At 40.1% G+C, this 17742-nt stretch overlaps 3 protein-coding genes across 3 annotated transcripts; all 3 read left to right on the top strand.

Moving 5' to 3' along the window:
• Window positions 1-373: 373 nt before the first annotated feature.
• On the top strand, window positions 374-5204 carry pdia2 (protein disulfide isomerase family A, member 2). The gene is made up of 11 exons (XM_056409849.1): window positions 374-620; window positions 1325-1531; window positions 2416-2549; window positions 2641-2778; window positions 3297-3413; window positions 3522-3647; window positions 3812-3997; window positions 4078-4198; window positions 4347-4525; window positions 4625-4747; window positions 5085-5204. The coding sequence occupies exons 1-11, from the start codon at window positions 374-376 to the stop codon at window positions 5139-5141; spliced, it is 1635 nt and encodes a 544-aa protein (XP_056265824.1). The 3' UTR covers window positions 5142-5204.
• Window positions 5205-6241: 1037 nt separating this feature from the next.
• Window positions 6242-10096, top strand: si:dkeyp-75b4.8 (lipopolysaccharide-induced tumor necrosis factor-alpha factor homolog). Its single transcript, XM_056410119.1, has 4 exons — window positions 6242-6426; window positions 7797-7962; window positions 9415-9595; window positions 9690-10096. The coding sequence occupies exons 2-4, from the start codon at window positions 7824-7826 to the stop codon at window positions 9793-9795; spliced, it is 426 nt and encodes a 141-aa protein (XP_056266094.1). The 5' UTR covers window positions 6242-6426; window positions 7797-7823; the 3' UTR covers window positions 9796-10096.
• Window positions 10097-11987: 1891 nt separating this feature from the next.
• zgc:136472 (uncharacterized protein LOC678514 homolog) lies at window positions 11988-16660 on the top strand. Its single transcript, XM_056410118.1, has 11 exons — window positions 11988-12289; window positions 12830-13030; window positions 13616-13740; window positions 13858-13995; window positions 14170-14277; window positions 14835-14960; window positions 15054-15251; window positions 15338-15458; window positions 15780-15961; window positions 16160-16249; window positions 16385-16660. Exons 1-11 carry the CDS (start codon window positions 12109-12111, stop codon window positions 16466-16468), a joined length of 1554 nt encoding a protein of 517 aa, XP_056266093.1. The 5' UTR covers window positions 11988-12108; the 3' UTR covers window positions 16469-16660.
• Window positions 16661-17742: the final 1082 nt, after the last annotated feature.

The raw sequence follows: 17742 nt of genomic DNA, 5'->3' as shown, positions 1-17742 counted from the left end.
GGCCCAGAGAGACAAATTAAAGAATGATACATCCGTACATGCTGCTACACCATCTGGTGGGTGTCAGAGTCTGAAACTAAAGACACAATAAATGAAATAATCGCGAAAAAATATGAAAAGGGAGGAGAGGGAGAGTTCTGGAAGTCATTTTTCCCCCCAATTCTGAATATACAGGGCAGCATTCGATTGGCTCACATTGGAACGAGTCAAGAGACTCCTGCAGGCCTACCACCTGATTGGATGACAGGCAAGGCCAGTGAAACGTTGACACACATCCATCTTAGACACATAAAGGTGTAACCCCTCAGTGACACACGTACTGAGGGTCTCCATACCAGAGAGGAAGGAGGCAGCGGAGCAGAAACACGGCGACATGAGGACGCACACACTTTGGACCGTAGCTCTGCTGGGCCTGCTGCTCTGGGCCTCCTGCAGCCAGGCGGACGACTCCCACCCAGAAGAAACACAAGGAGACTCCTCGGAGGAGACGGAGGACACCGAAGCGGCGCCCAAAAAAGAGAAAACAACTGAGATAGAACAGGAGAACAACGTGATGGTTCTCCACGACAAAAACTTTGACAGAGCTCTCAGCGAGAATCAATATCTACTGGTTAAATTCTGTAAGTACATATATATATATATATATATAAATATATTATATATATATATAAATTTAAATATATTATATATAAATATATTTATATATATATATAAAAATATTTATATATATATAAATATATATATATTTTTGTATATATATATATTCTACGTTTGTGATGGTTTTTAGTACAAACATCAGTGTCATTAGTGAGCAATGTTGTGTTAAAAGGTGCCGTCTCGATTAAAATATGCATGGAGGTTTATCCAAATGAAGCTGAAGACGGACACGGGATACAACGGGAAGCTTCAGAAACGACGAAGAGCTTGAGTTCAGAGTATTAATCCCGGTATTAATGTCTTCATGTCGCGTTCGGGCCCCCGCGAGCGGCGAGGCGTTATCTGACCGACGTGCAAACACGTGGCCTCTCCTCTCCAGATGCTCCCTGGGTCCAACTCTCCCACCGTTGAGCTCAGCGCTGCGAGTGCAGAGGCCCGGAGGAGGAAAAAGAGTGAAGTGGGAGAAGGCTGCGCCAAACTGCCACCGTTGCTATCAGCAGCGTATTTACATGTGTGTCTTTTTCATGAGATAGCGACAAAAAAAAGAAAACCTGATGGAACGGAGAGGCCCGATGGGAGGCCGCACGTCTGCTGCTTTGATGAGTGACTGTCAGTATTCATTCCATCAACTATGTGTGTGTGTATGTGTGTGTGTGTGTGTGTCTAGATGTTCCCTGGTGTGGCCACTGTAGAAGCCTGGAACCCATTTACGCCGAGGTCGCCGGGAAGTTGAAGGAGGAGGGGGAGGCGACGCGCTTGGCCCAAGTGGAGGCCACCGAGGAGGAGGAGCTGTCCATGGAGTTTGAAATCAAGAGCTACCCGACTCTGAAAATGTTCACGAACGGAGACCGCAAGAACCCCATGGATTACACCGGTAAACACACACACACACACACACACACACACACACACACACACACACACACACAGTAACTGTAAATGACTCTGGTAGAGCTGCTCAACCCGTCCAACGTCTTTTTGGTGCCAGGGGGTTATTCTGTTGGTTTGCCGTTTGTTTTCTTGATTTTTGTTTGAGTGAATCAACTGTGTCCAACTTCACTTATACTATTATTTGGGGTGGATGGCAGCGTTGAGACCACGCCCATGTGTGTGCGTGTGTTAACTGTGAAGCTTCACCCTGGAGAGGATTGGCTTTGGAGTTTCTGCTCCTTTTAATAAGTCAACGGTAAACAGTGGAGACAAAATACCCTCAAACCCGTTAAACACCACACTTCCAAATTATTATTAATGTTGATCTTTTCCATCAGATTGAGACATATTCTCATGTATGCCATGTGGGGCAAATACATGCCGTTTTCCTGTTTTTTCTCGCATTTTTTTTTTACAATTCAATGATTTATCAAAATATTTATTGACAAATCTCAGACTGGGTTAGGGGGGAAGTCCTCAAGCTTTATGTGTTGCATTGTGTAAACAAACTGGCATTTAAAGGGTGAACAATTGTGAAAATGAATGAATATTTGTATTTATGATCAGGACTGAAGGTTAAAAGATGTGACTCAGTGAAAAAGAAACACGTATTAATATCCATGAGACAAGAGCAGATAAATAGTCCAGCAGTAGCCAACCAACCACCTGTGTTCACAAGAAGTAAACAAACAAGAAGTAAACAAATAAGAAGTAAACAAGCCAGATATAGTCTGTTTAGCTCAAGCTACTCGGTTCCTTTTTGTTTTTTTATTTGGTTATTGAGTGAAAGCACCTGAATGACTATGGCTTGACTTCATTTCTATCCAGGTCCCAGGACGGTGCCGGGAATGTTGCAGTGGATCAAGCGCTCCACAGGCCCCGGCGCTCCGGTGCTCGACACGGCAGAGTCGGCAGCTCAGTTCATCGAGTCCCATCGCATCACTGTCATAGGATTCTTTGATGTCCGTTTTATCTCCTTCATCTACCCTTCCTAATACATCACATCATGTATATTTACATTCATATGTATTTTTTGATCTCTATCTATTTCAGAATCTGGAGAGTGAGGCTGTGAAGGCGTTCAAGACGCTTGTTTTGACCCTTTCTGACACCGAGTTTGCTCTTACAACGAGCCCAGAGGTTTTCCAGAAGTACGGAGTCGAAGCCAACTCAGTGGTGCTCTTCAAAAAGGTCAAACATTACGATGGATACGAAGTGAGAGGCACAGAGGGTTTTATTGAAAGGCCGAACCAAGATACAAGAAGCTGGAACGATGTTGGCTTCGCTGCCATCTAGTGCGAACGGTGTGTTCCCTTTTTGGGGAGTAAATGTCCTCACAAGGATGGAAAGATGAGGATATTCAGCGGATTCTGACTTTTCTGACTTTTGGATTTAGAAGCATAATCTTGACAGGGCTGAGGTTAGGGTTACAAGGCAGATATTCGACCTGCAACAAATGTAATTTAAAAAAATTATTTTAATTAATTAATTAGTCAAGGAAATTTCAGAAAATTATTATTAAAGACTATTATACAAATGAATTATATGTATTATTTTACTGTGTTTCATCCTGTGTCATGCTTCAGAGCCTTTGACGTGCGTGCTCGCGTTTATTGATGGCATGTCAATCAAACAATTACAAGAGACAAAAATAAACTTATTTGTGTGTGTGTGTGTGTGTGTGTGTGTGTGTGCGTGCGCGTGTGTAGTTTGACGAAGGCAGAGCGGACTTCCCGTTGTCAGAAGAAGGGGAGCTGAAGCCAAAAGATCTGATCACCTTCATTAAGCAAAACAGCCTGGAGCTGATCATCAAATTCAGCATGGAGGTAACACACACACACACACACACATCTTTTTTGAAATGTAAATCAAATGTAAAATTATACATACTGTATAATATAACTTCAATACCACTATACTGTGTGTGTTTTTAGACAGCAGACAATATCTTCAACTCTGGCATCCCGCTGCACGGCCTCCTCTTCATCAACTCCTCTGTGGAGAGTCACGCGGCCCTGGTGGACCAATCCAGGCCCATCGCCAAAGAGTTCAAGGGCAAGGTAACTGTGTGTGTGTGTGTGTGTGTGTGTGTGTGTGCGTGTGTGTGTTGCAAGAAGAGTTTCTGTGAAAGAAAGTCAGAGACATAAATTTGAATTTAACCTTATTATGTTTGCTTTTGTGTGTGTCCTCTTTATGTGTGTGTGTGTGTGTGTGTGTGACGTAGATGCTGATGGTTGTGATTGACGTAGCAGCGACCGTGTCTAATGTGCTCAACTTCTTCGGCACATCCGCAAAAGACGCCCCCACCGTGCGCCTCATCAACATGGACACGGGGAAGAAGTTCGCCGGCGACTTCACCGTGGCGGCTCTGAGGCAGCTGTGCCAGGATGTGGTTGACGGCGTCGCCAAGGTAACAAACCAACGCCCAGGAGCCTGGTACTCAGTCACGCCGCTGCGTCAGACCCAATAACTAACCACGTGGTTCTGCAGCCTTACTTAAAGTCTGAGGGCATCCCAGAGGACTGGGATAAAGAGGCAGTCAAAGTCCTGGTGGGGAAGAATTTTGCATCCGTCGCTCTGGACCCGACCAAAAACGTCTTCGTGGAGTTCTGTAAGTTCGCCTGTCTGTCGGTCTGCTCTGTAAAAACTAGCTAGATCAACTTATTTAGATCATTTCGAACCATTTTCGACTATAAAACCATGAGCCCTTGAGCTAAATAATGAGTTGAATTGATGTGTGTTTATGTGTGTGTGTGTAGATGCTCCATGGTGTAAACACTGTCAGGATCTGAGCCCCATCTGGGAACAGCTGGGCGAAAAGTACGCCGACAGCGATGACATCATCATAGCCAAGATGGATAGCACGGCCAACGAGGTGGAGTCTGTCACCATCGAGGGATTCCCAACTCTCAAATACTTCCCAGCCGGCGACAAAGAGGTAGAGCCGACATCTTCAAGCGGACACACACGTCCAGCTGCACACTGCTTTGGAGTATTCCTCATCCTGCCCTCCGTCACTTCTTCTTCTCTCCGTTAGGTGGTCGACTACTCTGGACAGAAGGATCTGGAGACCTTGTCTAAGTTCCTGGACGATGGAGGAGTGTTGCCTGAGGCCGAGACATTGGAGGATGAAGATGAGTTTGACGATGATGATGATGAGGTCTGTATATTTAAGATAAGATATTGCTTTATTAGTCCCACAGTGGGGAAATTGCAGGATCACAGCGGCGGGTGCACATTAGAGCATTAATACAAAATAAAAATACAATACAAAATACGGTATAAAATTACAGAGGAATAGAAAATATATATATAAGGTATAGTGATTATAGTGTATTGAACAGTCAGCAGGTGAAAGTGTCCAAGATAAAGTTATCAAGTGTTTAAGTATTTAAGTGTTTTTATCTTTACCCCTACTTTATGTATTCCTCCCTTTATTATAAATGTAGTCCACTTCCCTCATATCTCTCACGTTCTCTTCTTCTTCTCTATTCCAGGACGTTGCCGAGTCTGCAGAGGTAGCGACCAACACAACATCTAAAGATGAGCTGTGATGTCACTTTTTTTTCTTTTTCGACCTTACCATTTTTCTTAATAAAATGAATTTGGGTTACAAACTGTTGCTCGTTATTATTTTTAATGGGTTTTAAAGTCTGTTTTTCTCTTGATGCGTCACGTGATGAGTCACCACGTGTCAAGTTACATCGTTAAGTTTGACTGGGACTCCAAAAAAACAAACTCAAATAAGTTTATACGAGAGAAAGTTATGAATAAAAGTCTTTAGCAAAATAATTCATAAAGAATATAATAAAGAAATCCTATTGTACTTTAGTTTTTTTTACCAAGTCAACCGAAATATAAATAGTAAAGTAAAATACAGATATTCAAGAAAACGACTTAAGTACTATATACACCACTGATTATAACCACATCATAGTAAATAAAAGGGGGTAACGTTAAAATAAGGCTGAATGAATAAAAGTCTTTAGCAAAATAATTCATAAAGAATATCATAAAGAAATCCTATTGTACTTTAGTTTTTTTTACCAAGTCAACCGAAATATAAATAGTAAAGTAAAATACAGATATTCAAGAAAACGACGTAAGAACTATACACCACTAATTATAATGACATCATAGTAAATAAAAGGGGATTGAATGAAAGTAAAAAAGGCTAAATGAATAAAACTCTTTAGCACAATAATTCATAAAGAATATGATAAAGAAATCATATTGTACCTTTTTGTTTGTTTTTACCAAGATATTGTTGTTGATATTTACTTTACAGCAATCTATAAATGCAAATGCTCACAGAAAATAATTTGTTTACACGTTTCTAAAAAACTATTTGCTACTTTTTTTAAATGTCCTCTTTTCAAACAATGTCTGCATCTCTAGATATCCAGTAAATACTTTTATATCCAGTCTTGATTCCGTTTGACTTCCCTGTAAATAAAAGTCAAGTCACGTCCTGGTAATGGCTGTACTATAAATAAAGTCCCCCTGAGAATGAGTCAGCAGCGAGTTTGAACAAACAGGTACAGTCAAGGTTTGGTTTTCAGGAGGAAGATGTTTCCAATTCCAGAGAACCGGTCCGACAGGCTCTGTCGTCCCGGCTGTTACCGGCATTGTTCACTTGCCTCCCGCGAGCTGCTGCGCGGAGCAGAGGGAGCTCACACCCGGACACGGAGCTCACCGCACGCGGTTGGACCAGCGACGCCGGACGGACGACTCCACAGGCGGTCGGCTTCACGACAGAGGCCGGCAGGTGTGCTCCGGGTCGGGTCCCGCGGCTTCGGAAGTCCCACTGAGCTCGAGTTACCGGGCTGCGTTCAGCAGGTGTGTTTGATACCGACGCTGTAGTTTTCAGGTGTGTTGTTTTCAGGTGTGTTTAGTACTGATGTAGTTTTCCGGTGTGTTTGATACTGACGCTGTAGTTTTCAGGTCTTTTTTTTGGTACTGATACTGTAGTTTTCAGGGGTGTTTGATACTGACACTGTTGTTGTTTTTAGGACACTGACTGACTTAAACTGGGTCAATCAATGACTCAGCTTAAGCGTGTTTGTATAGAGTGACATTTACAATGCCTAAATGAGCTTTTTGCACTGATAATATGACTATAAACACAAGATAATAGATAGTCATACGTAATGCAATGGTGAAATGTAACCAACTCAAATATTGAAGTGTACTTTTCCGTTTTATGCTTCTTTGAATTCTACTGCACTAAATGTATCTGACAACTTTAGTTACTAATCACTTTGTAGATTCTGATTAATAATCAATGCTTCCCAGCATTTCTAAATGGTGCATGCTGCATAATTAGTTGGTACTTTAAGTGAATGTTGATGTTATTACCTATATGTACTTTTACTGAAGTAAGAGTTTGAATGCGGGACTTTGTCACAGTATTTTAACACTATGTTTACGTGTGTAAAAGATCTGAGTTACACCGGCAAAGGAGGTAGTACACATAAATCTAATGAGAGTAGAAATAGGTTCTCTCTGAATCAACTTTACAATATTTATTTTCATGTGTATATATAAGTGTCACTTAGTTTATACAGTATTGGCACCAGACGATGAGATGGGATAGTATTTATTCTAGTGATTGTTACATTTTAACTTCAGTAATTGACATGAAGTGTCTATTTATTCTGTGTACTAAGAATATAATAATGCCCCTGTGTGTGTTGTGTTGTTTTTGTCACTTTAAACCTCATCAGTCTAGACGGGGGAACACAAGATCTCTATTGTTCAATCTGTCAATACCGGTTACTCCCACAACAGGATCAAAGCTCCCGGTTTTAACGGCAGCAACAAAAATTATAAGATAAGATCAAAACTTTATTTATTTATTTTTTACATTATTGTGCCAGAGTTTGATCAAAGATTTCAAAAGAAGAAGAAAAATCTAAACAATTAAAAGATATGAATCTATTATTGCATTTTTTTTACTAAAATAGAAATTGTAAATTACAACAACACAAGATAACAAAACTAGAGTACAAATATATATAATAATAATATATACTAACGGTACCAAATGGAAAGTAAAATAGAAAAATAACATCGTGCATGACATTTTCAATGATGCGGTAAAAAAAGTAAGACTGCATATAAATAACAGGTCGTTACAGGTTCTACTAGAATAAACACCGTCTGGTTCATCACAATGTAAATGACCGGCGTCGCCTCTCTGTCTCCAGCTTCCTGTTTGACTGGATGATCTCCTGATGGAACCCCCTTCGTATGAGGAGGCCAGTCTACACCCTCCTGTTCTGGACACTGCCGTATTCAGCATCCTCCCTCCCCCCTCCTACAGCGCCTCCCTCCACTCGTCCCTGACGCCTCCTCCCACCTATGGAGAAGCAGGTAATATCAAATATCTCTTGTCTCTCTTTCCCCATTCATGTCTTCTGTCCACACCAAGCTGCTGTTTCTCCCGCCCAAAAACGGATTCAACTTAACACCGCAAAGTAACCGCATGTTGTCTGTGACCAATAAGAAGAGATGATCCTTTGTGTCTCAATGTGGATGGAGAGATTTTCTGAGACTATAAGTCCACGATGGCACAGACTGAGACTATAAGTCCACGATGACGCCCTGTTCTTCGCCCACGTTGTTTCTGTAGAGACGTCAGTCCTCAGAGAAACGCCTCAACCACATGAAGACGACTAGATCTCTTGTTTGCCTTCTTCTCAGTTGGCAAACAAACACAGCTGCATCTCAGCAAACATCTAGTTGTTGATTGCTGTTAATGTTATCATTGCCTATTGTTTCACCACCCGCCATGATGTGGAAACATACTTGGCAATAAAAGGTTCTGATTCTCATCTGGTGGGGAGAACGTTCAGCTCACTAAATCATTATTTTGTGGCCGATAAAAAAACGTCTTTGGACAAAATCTACTTGAATACAGCTTCAAGACAACGGCTCTGATGTGCAGTTCGAATGAGCGATGACAGATATCACACACATCTAACATATTCATGTTCCCCAGCCCTCCCTTTATTGCAGAAACGTTTTTAAATGTGCACGCTATGGAGCTTTATAATCAGAATCACCTGTCCTGGCCAAGTATGCGTACTGTCTCTCTCTCAATGTGCTTACATATAAATATAAATATAGGGAGAACAGAACGGGACAGGCAAAGGTATTATAAAGAATAGACAGAACTGTTATGCACACGAGTAACGAGATATGGGTGTATATATAAATATTGTGATTTTATTTATTTTTTTACTCTATTGAACAGCAATAAAATAAGAAATAAAACATCTATATAAAAGCCACATTATACACATTTTCACAAAAGGTGCAAATAACTAAATATATGTGGTATGTACACGTAAAGAAGACTATCTTTACTAAATAAGAAATAAAACATCGATAAAAAAGCCACATTATACACATTTTCACAAAAGGTGCAAAGAAATAAATATGGATAAATATATATATATATTATATTATAAATAATAAATATTTCATTTGGACAATGAACGAAAAGTGCATTAAAACCTCTAAATATGGCAGCAGTAGGTATTTTGACATGAAGTGTGTGTGTGTGTGTGTGTGTGTCACAGTGTACAGTTTAGCTTCTACTGGAGTGAGAGAAAGATGGCTTCACAAATAAAATGTAGACATATTCCTTTTTTCTTATCGTCTCGATCCACCCGGCTCGTTTTCCCGTATTGACTGTCCCAAACTCCCACGGGACCGTAATCCACCCACTGACACAGAGTATTAAAGCTACATCTCTACGATCTTCATGACGTAAACAATAGCCTCTGACGCCTTTGTTCCTTCCTCCCTCTCCTCCTCCAGTTGGTAGAACGCCGGCGGCGGTGACCACGCAGCCGGCGCCCGTTCCCATCTCGGTGACGCATCTGGGAGCCGTCCCCGGGTTGGTCCGCTGCCCGCACTGCCACCACCTCGTCATCTCGAAGGTCACGTACGAGGCCGGGAAGGCCGCCTGGTGCACGTGCATGCTTCTCGCCATGATGGGGTGAGAGACGATGACGCGAGTTGTTTTCACGTCCACCGTGCCAAACGGCGGCGTTAACATCTGGCGTTGTGTCTCTGCGCGTGTGTTTTTTCAGGTTGATCTGCGGTTGCTGTCTGATTCCCTTCATGGTTCGAGGTCTACAAGACGCACACCACTCCTGCCCACACTGTAAAAATCACCTGCACGTGTCCACAACGTGACGCGGCCGGGGTTCACGCGGCGCCTCTTCTTCTTGTAAATACCAGTTTGTCATAAGCTAGGAATGAAAACAGTTCACTGCCCACGGACACAGGGAGAAATAATGTATTTAGTGGATTATAAGTGTGTGCCTTTACTCATACTCATGATTTAAAAAAAAAATTGGATTACTATTCTTTTTCTGACGACACTGAATTTTGTATCACTTTTGTCGTGACACACATAACATAAATATATATATATATATTTATATATGAAATAAATATATATTTATATATATAAATATAATTTATATATATATGTAGAAACTTGATACAGTTTGAATCTGTGGGAATTCAAACTCCGCTGCTGCTTCTCACTATAAAGAAAACCGCTACCATATTTTAACCTACAGGAGATGATGATATAATACCCCCCCCCCTCTTTTTTTGAGAACATTTGAAGTCTTTATAACTTTACAGTGAGAGCGGATGTAATGTGTTCATCATTCTCGGTGAACACGGTGATGTCGAGTCCAGGGACTTGATTCATAGTTTTGTTCACCTTTGTTGTTGTTGTTTTTTTATTGTTTTTTTTCTAAAGTATATTTAAATACGAGAAGAACAAAATCGTTGGCATTTATTCTGTTTACAAATCTATATGAAGCTTACATGTATGTTCACTTTAATGATGAAGGAGGAGAGCAGACGATAGCAAACGAAGCCTTTTGGAAAACACATTGACTTCACATTGCTCTGATTTATTTATCTGCATGTTTATAATGTTTAAGGCCCTGCACAGCTAAGATAAACCAACATGAGTGATTGACTTAAAACCCGTTGTATTAAGACTACATGCCAGCGGACCTGCCCAGCGTCAACATGAGCAGGTCTAATCGACCCGAGGGAGGGAACTCACCTGTGTAAGGTACAATCAGTCAAATATTAACTCAGACTTGGAACCCAACAACTTAAATTGATTGACAGAACTTTTGATACAAAGAGTTACACAAGAAGAACATAACTAAACAACGTTCTTTGTTGCTGTGAAAAAATGTTTACATGAGTAAAGTTTACTCATATTGATAGTTTTATAATTTGATGATGAGTTGAGAAACACAAAACTCTTCAGTTGTGTATACTGTGCTTAACATGTGTCTTGTAAAATGTACAGATGGGGTCTTTATGTTTATATTGATGTGATTCCTGTTTTGATATATCACTTACATAATTTTATATCTTCTAACTTAACCAATTCAATCTAATGTGATATTTGCATAAAGGCTGGAAGCAGCTTTATTCCCAGGTGGCTAACGTACCTTGTCACACCAGAAACGTGTGTGTGTGTGTGTGTTTCTACGTTAGCATGAGTTATACACAAAGTGTTTGGAGGTGATTTATTGTATTAATTAATGAGTTTTAGAGATGTTACCTCTGGACGGAGCCCAGCAGTCTTTATGCTAAGCTAACCTTCTCCTCGCTATCGCTCTATATCTAGCAGAAAGGTACTTTATGAGAGAAGATGGCATCAACCTTCTCATATTTGCCCTTATTGGCATATTTCCAAAACTGGTGAACTATTCCTTCGATGATGTCTACTTAACACGGCCATTCTTCAAATGAATTAACACAACAGAAGTTTGATTTGGAATTCCCCGGAGTGCCTCGGGAAAAAAAACACAATTTAAGGGAAAATGAATAAAAGCCTTTTTGCAAATGAGCCCTTCATATATGCTGTGAAATTAACCGGATGTGAAACCCCCAGGTGTTGAACACGTGGTTGTGTTCACGTGAGCTATACGTGTGGTGCCATGCACGCCAATGCAATGACAGCAATGTGTGACACTCAATTGACTTTTCTTTTTTTGTTGTAAATAAAACAAAATCAAAATGTTGTTGTAATATTCTTCATGGTTCTATCATGTTGATAGGGAAATAAATACGACCTTGGTTACTTTGATGACGCTGTGAAGGTGTTTCATTTTTGTAGCATTCGCGCAATCTTGCCCACGCTCGAGCGTGTTCTGGCCGAGTGCGCGCTGCCATTTTGACCTTGATGAGGATAACTGTGTGAGGCAAAGGGTATTTAGATATTAGTGGTATACTTGATATGAGTGGCAGCCAATAGCAGCGATACAGCAGGGCTCTGATAGGGAAGTTAATCAGCAACAGGCTGGTGGGTCTAGTCGGCTGATAACAACAGCATTCACAACTACTAGCTCAGCACTGACACACACACACACACACACACACGTATATCAGCCCTTCATTTCACCACTCTTCATATCTCTGTCACGATTGCCCTGGGCCAGTCTGTCGGTGTGTAGGTGAACCGCCATGAAGACGCTGCTGCTGCTGGGGGCGACGGCCTTCTGTCTCTGTGTGTTTGCCGCCGCTGAACAAGAAGCCGAGCGGCGGGCAGACAAATCATCCCCCGAGGAGGAGGAAGTTCTGCAGCTGAAGAAAGGGAATTTCAACAGGGCACTGAGGAAACATAAGCAGCTGCTGGTGCACTTCTGTAAGTTTCACACACAAAGACACACACACAACTTGATCTTTTGTGTTTATATATTGTCCATGACCAATCACACCGAAAGAGCTACTTGGACTGCAGCATATATTTATGTACGTATTCTTTTTGGTCTCACTCGCGGTGAAAGAAGTACGATCTAGTCCGATTTAAGTCAAAGTAAAAATCGTGCATTTCAAATTTGACTAAACTACTAGAATTAGTATTAAAAAATACTTAAATTACCAAAATTAAAACTAGTAATTTTGCAGAATGGCCTATTTTAGAATAAGATACATAAATTATTTTAAAGGATTTTAACTAGTGATGCAATTATTTATTCATCACTTTATATGTTTTATGAGAATAATACTGTATATAGTGCTGGCCACTCGTGTGTTCTAGTTTGTATTATTACATATTACATATCTAAATCTAAAATTAGAAGCAACTAAAGTTATCAAAATACTGCAGTGCTGTAAAAAGCTCCGTGTGTACAAGTAACACAACTGGAGTGAGAGTTCTTACTGTGTGTGTTTCTGTGTGTAGACGCTCCTCTGGCTGGAGATGGCCATCGCACCTCGGACGCTTTCGAAGGCGCCGCTGCAGAGCTTCAGGGGTCAGAGGTCAAACTGGCCGTGGTTGATGTGGCAAAAGAGAAAGACCTGGCGAAGGAACTCAATGTGACGGGCATCTCCGTAATCAAGCTGTTTCTTTCTGGAGACAAACACAACCCCGTGACTTGTCCTGGTACGTCCAAATATGCTAAACATATCGTACTCGAGAGGGGGCGGAGCTTAAGGCACTGCTAGCCCCGCCTTCCTGTCACCATAGACTCTTACTAAGAGAAGACGTATACCTCTCTCATGTCTGAGTCGTAAGTCGACCACAACAGAAAGAGGATTACCTTAGTTTAACATTAACGCAGAATGAAACAGCTAGCTTGACTCTCAACAATTAACATGTTAATTTTCATTTGTTTGCAGACAATCTGACGAGAGGTTGCCAATAAATATTTGTATAAAACTCACGAAAAGCACAACTTGTAGTTTTCACTGTTATGTTTGTGTGCAGATTAAACAAATCAGACATAATAACTTCTAAACGAGTGAGCTTCGTATTCTTCTTTGGAGGGAGCCATGCTAGCTGTTCCCCCTGTTTCCAGTCTTTATGCTAAGCTAAGCTAATATTGGATCCTAAAAAGGGAAATCGATTATTCGCATTTGACTCGCGGCAAGAAAGCAAACGTGCAACTTTTCCAAAAGTGTAAAAAAACAAACAGATTTCCTCAATATCAAGGATGAAAATGATTTGTTTTCCTGTGTTGTGATGAAGTTCCTCAGAGCTCGGCGTCCATCTTAACGTGGCTGAAAAGGAGAGCGGGGTCAGCTGATGACCTCATCGCCGATCTTAGCCAAGCAGAGGCCTCAGAGGAGCTGACGGTGGTCGGCTTCTTTCAGGTAAAAAAAACATCTGTTTAAATGTCAAATGGTGGTTTATGCTTTTGTCAATCAGTTGTCTGAATAACAATTTGCCTGTGTGTGTGTGTGCGTGTGTGTGTGTTTGTGTGTGTGTAGGAGCTGAATCACGAGTACATCCAGATGTTTTACAACGCAGCGGTCGACCTCCCTGATGTTAACTTTGCTTTGACACAGAACAATGATGTTATAACCAAATATGGCCTCACGCATGATGTTGTTCTGCTGTTAAAAAAGGTACATTTTAAATACAACATAAGCTCCGGACAGGTGGCTGTATTTATTTATCTCTGTGGTTTTTTTAGTGCTGACTTAGTGCAAGGAATGGGATTTAAATGCTTAAATTGCTTCTCTATCGCTCTGTTTATTTGTTTGCTTGTGTGTGTTTGTGTGTTTGTGTGTCTGCTGCAGTCTAAGCTCATCCAGGCTTACAAAATGACGCCTGAGACATCGAAAGAGATGCTGAAGATTTTCATCACAGTCTACCAGATGGACCCAATCACCGAGTACACAGGACAGGTAGAGTATGAGATGCAGAGTACACGTTCACAAACACACTGTATAACGGCTTTACTTCCAAATCTGGAAATATTCTTTTTTCATGTTTTAAATATTACTATTACATACTGTACATTCAGTAAGTAATAGTACAACAACTTTGTTTTCAGACTCAAAGGTCTGTGAGACTGAAAGGTGGATTTACTTGTGATGGATCATTGTCAGCAGACTATAGATGTGGGGTAACATTTGGGGTATTTTATTAAGATTGTGTGTTTGGATGACACTGGAAGCAACTTAGAGAGGTCTCTATACACCTTTTTTAATATTTTGATACTTTGATTTTTTTTTACCATTGCAAACCAGTGTAAAAAAAAAAGAAAAAAGGAGAAAATAACTAAATATGAATTAAAGCAGTGCAACTAACCAGATGGAAACTGCTCTGAAGACCTATAGTGTAGACATAAATGAAATGTCTTTTTTGTTTTGGAAAATCACGTATCGCTGCATCATTCGCTGAGATCACATAACCCCATCTAGTCAATTGAGATGCATTCATGTTCTTCTCTCTCTTGCAGACCGCCACTCAGATATTAAGCTCATCTGTGTTAAACCACGCCCTGCTGTTTGTCAACAAAAGCTCTGCTGCCTTTGAAGAGATCCAGTCGGCCTTTAATGGCGCTGCGGAAGCGTTCAGGTTGAAGGTAGAAGCCAAACAAACCATTTCAACCAGCAGCACTGAAACACACATTCCACTGAGCGACCCCTTCACCTCTCCACGTGTACGCGTGTTTCAGATTTTGTTCGTGTGGGTGAACGTGGACGAGCCTCGTAACGGCAGGATCATGGAGTACTTCCGGGTTCGGGACTTCGAGGCTCCTCTGATCCGAATGGTCAACCTGACGGACCATGTGACCTACCACCTGCCGTCTGACACGCTGGATGTAAAGACCATAACAACATTCTGCCGGTCCTACCTCGAGGGCAAGGCCAAGGTAACGTTCACTTTCGTTCAGGGTGTGACAGGAACTTTTTTATAATTAAAAATGCTTTGAACAACGTGTCTGTGTCTATGTAACAGCCGAAGATGCAGAGTGAGCCGATGCCTGAAGGATGGGACCAAATGCCGGTGAAGGAGCTGGTGGGAATGACTCTGGAGGAAGTCGGCTTCAACCCCAACAACACTGTTTTTGTCCTATTCTGTATGTAAATTAACTTGTTTTCATTTATTTCAGGAGCGTTTTAACATCTTTTGGCTCATTATTATGATTTTCCAGCCACTTTACTGTTCTGATTTGCTTTTTCATCAACACTGAATATTGTGATGTTGTCCCCAATATATAATTTGACCTTCAAATCAACAAAGTCATGCTTCCTGGTCACACTACTTTTTAATTATATGCCTGCTGTTTTTGAAGAGCACTTTTGTTGTTTTCTTAGCTTTCCACTTATGATTTCCCATGTTTCTTGTGTCTGTCGCCGCTTGTAGACATAGATCTCTCACGACCTAATGTGTATTTCAGATATTCCCTACAGTACAAAGTCTCAGGCTCTGTTTCCACTGTGGGAGGAGTTGGCCGAGGCCTTGAAGGGGCGAGAGGGCGTGGTCGTCGCTCGCATCGACGCCTCAGCCAATGACATCAACATGTCGATGCAGGGCGGCTACCCAGCACTCTGCCTGTTCCCTGCTCTCCACGCTGAAAGAGTAAGGAGCGTATCAATTATTATTTGTGTCTAATTGATACTTTAATACATCCCTCTGAGTCTTTTGCATAAAAAAACCTAATTATTGTCAAATGAGTGGTGAACATATTGGATTATATGTGTTATCTGTGCTCCGTGGAGGGACTTGACACACATGGAGGTAATAATGTTCAGTGTGTGATGCCTGTGTTCCTGTCAGGTGGTGGTTTATACTGGTAAGAGGAAGGTGAAGGACCTGGTGAAGTTTTTAGACAAAGAGATGGAGAAAGCCAAAAAAGTCAAAGTTCAGGTATTTATAGCTACACAATTATCAACATCACGGCAGTGTTGGGACGTTTGTGTGATTACGTGCATGTGCTTGTGTTTGTTAGATGCCATTTTTGTATCTCTGTTAAAAATAAACTTCTTTCTTTCGCGACTCCAGGAGGATGAAGAGAGGAGGAAGTACATCGAGGCTGCGAAAGCTGAAGATGCAAAAAAAGCCAACGCAACCAAAGATGAGCTTTGATAGAGAAACAAAGATAGTAGTGTGTGTTTGTGTGTGTGTGTGTGTGTGTGTGTATATCTTTTAGTCAGTAAACACAATAAGTGTCAGTAAAAACTTTGTTTAACACCTCTGATGATTTCATGACTTATTATTATTTAGGTAAAAAGGTTCTCGACAGAAATGTAGACTAATAATAAAAAGTATAGAGCTCGACCGATGGTTGATATCGACTGATATTATCTTCAGGTATATCGTATTTTATAATATGTCAGTCAATAAGTAATAACAATGTGCAGCACAGAAATGCAGCAAAGATGTGTTTGATGTAACTTTGACCAGAGAGTGCTGACAAATGTGTTCTCTAAAATATCATATCGCATTAAAACAACAGTAAAGGACTATTATCAAAATATTTGATTATAATGATAATAAGTTAATAATATATCATATAATATGTATATAGCTTTCACAGTTCTTAAAGACATGTTTAACATTATCATATCAAACAACACACTAAAAACATACAATATATAATATCAAATACAAGCAATAATGTATGCGTTTACGTTAACGGTTAAACAATATTTTAGATTTTTTAACCCCAAACCACACCGAATGTGTCCTTCTAACTTGTGTTTTCCCTCTAACCAACATTTTGGGATATTTGAATTTGAAAACTTTCAGGCACCGAAATATTGATTTAAAAATATTCAGTTTCCCCAACAGAGTGAATTGTTCCTTCCAGTGTGGCGTTGTTTTGAAACTTTATGGTAATGTCCATGTGGAGAAAAATATGAGGACATTTTAATTCAGCAGTTGAATGAATGAAATAATCTGTTAAAAGGTATAGAGTGTATAGAGTCTTTTGGGGTTGTGGTTTTGGCTTATATATTATTATTATTATATATATATATATATATATATATAATATAAGCCAAAACCTATATATATATATATAAAATAATATACAAGCCAAAATATAGATATATATATATAAAATAATATATAAGCCAAAACATATATGGTTTATATATAGAGAGAGAGATTTATATATATATATATATATATATATATATATATATATATATATATATATATATATATATATACAGACTTCTCAGAAAAATTAGAATATTATAATATAAGACAAAAAATAACACATGTTTGTCATCATCTACCAAATAATGGAAAGAGCACTCTGCCCTAATTTAAAATAAAAAAAGCCTGAAATAAGAAGATTATCGGTTTATGTCGAAGACGTCCTTTTTTATTCATCTTCTTAACATAAAAAAATA

This window comes from Pseudoliparis swirei, chromosome 24, assembly GCF_029220125.1.
Source record: "Pseudoliparis swirei isolate HS2019 ecotype Mariana Trench chromosome 24, NWPU_hadal_v1, whole genome shotgun sequence".
In the NCBI taxonomy this organism is placed as follows: Eukaryota; Metazoa; Chordata; class Actinopteri; order Perciformes; family Liparidae; genus Pseudoliparis; species Pseudoliparis swirei.
Note: the sequence above shows the minus strand (reverse complement) of the source record. Positions and strands in the feature narration are given on the sequence as shown.

Bases quoted from the DNA above. Each gene is read 5' to 3' on its own strand.
- pdia2 (XM_056409849.1), top strand. From the start codon at position 374: ATGAGGACGCACACACTTTGGACCGTAGCTCTGCTGGGCCTGCTGCTC. The intron at 2,779-3,296 runs GTCAAACATTAC...GCGCGTGTGTAG, and splicing joins CAGTGGTGCTCTTCAAAAAG to TTTGACGAAGGCAGAGCGGA. The intron at 3,648-3,811 runs GTAACTGTGTGT...TGTGTGACGTAG, and splicing joins CCAAAGAGTTCAAGGGCAAG to ATGCTGATGGTTGTGATTGA.
- si:dkeyp-75b4.8 (XM_056410119.1), top strand. From the start codon at position 7,824: ATGGAACCCCCTTCGTATGAGGAGGCCAGTCTACACCCTCCTGTTCTG. The intron at 7,963-9,414 runs GTAATATCAAAT...CTCCTCCTCCAG, and splicing joins TCCCACCTATGGAGAAGCAG to TTGGTAGAACGCCGGCGGCG. The intron at 9,596-9,689 runs GTGAGAGACGAT...GTGTTTTTTCAG, and splicing joins ATGCTTCTCGCCATGATGGG to GTTGATCTGCGGTTGCTGTC.
- zgc:136472 (XM_056410118.1), top strand. From the start codon at position 12,109: ATGAAGACGCTGCTGCTGCTGGGGGCGACGGCCTTCTGTCTCTGTGTG. The intron at 13,031-13,615 runs GTACGTCCAAAT...GTTGTGATGAAG, and splicing joins CAACCCCGTGACTTGTCCTG to TTCCTCAGAGCTCGGCGTCC. The intron at 16,250-16,384 runs GTATTTATAGCT...TCGCGACTCCAG, and splicing joins CCAAAAAAGTCAAAGTTCAG to GAGGATGAAGAGAGGAGGAA.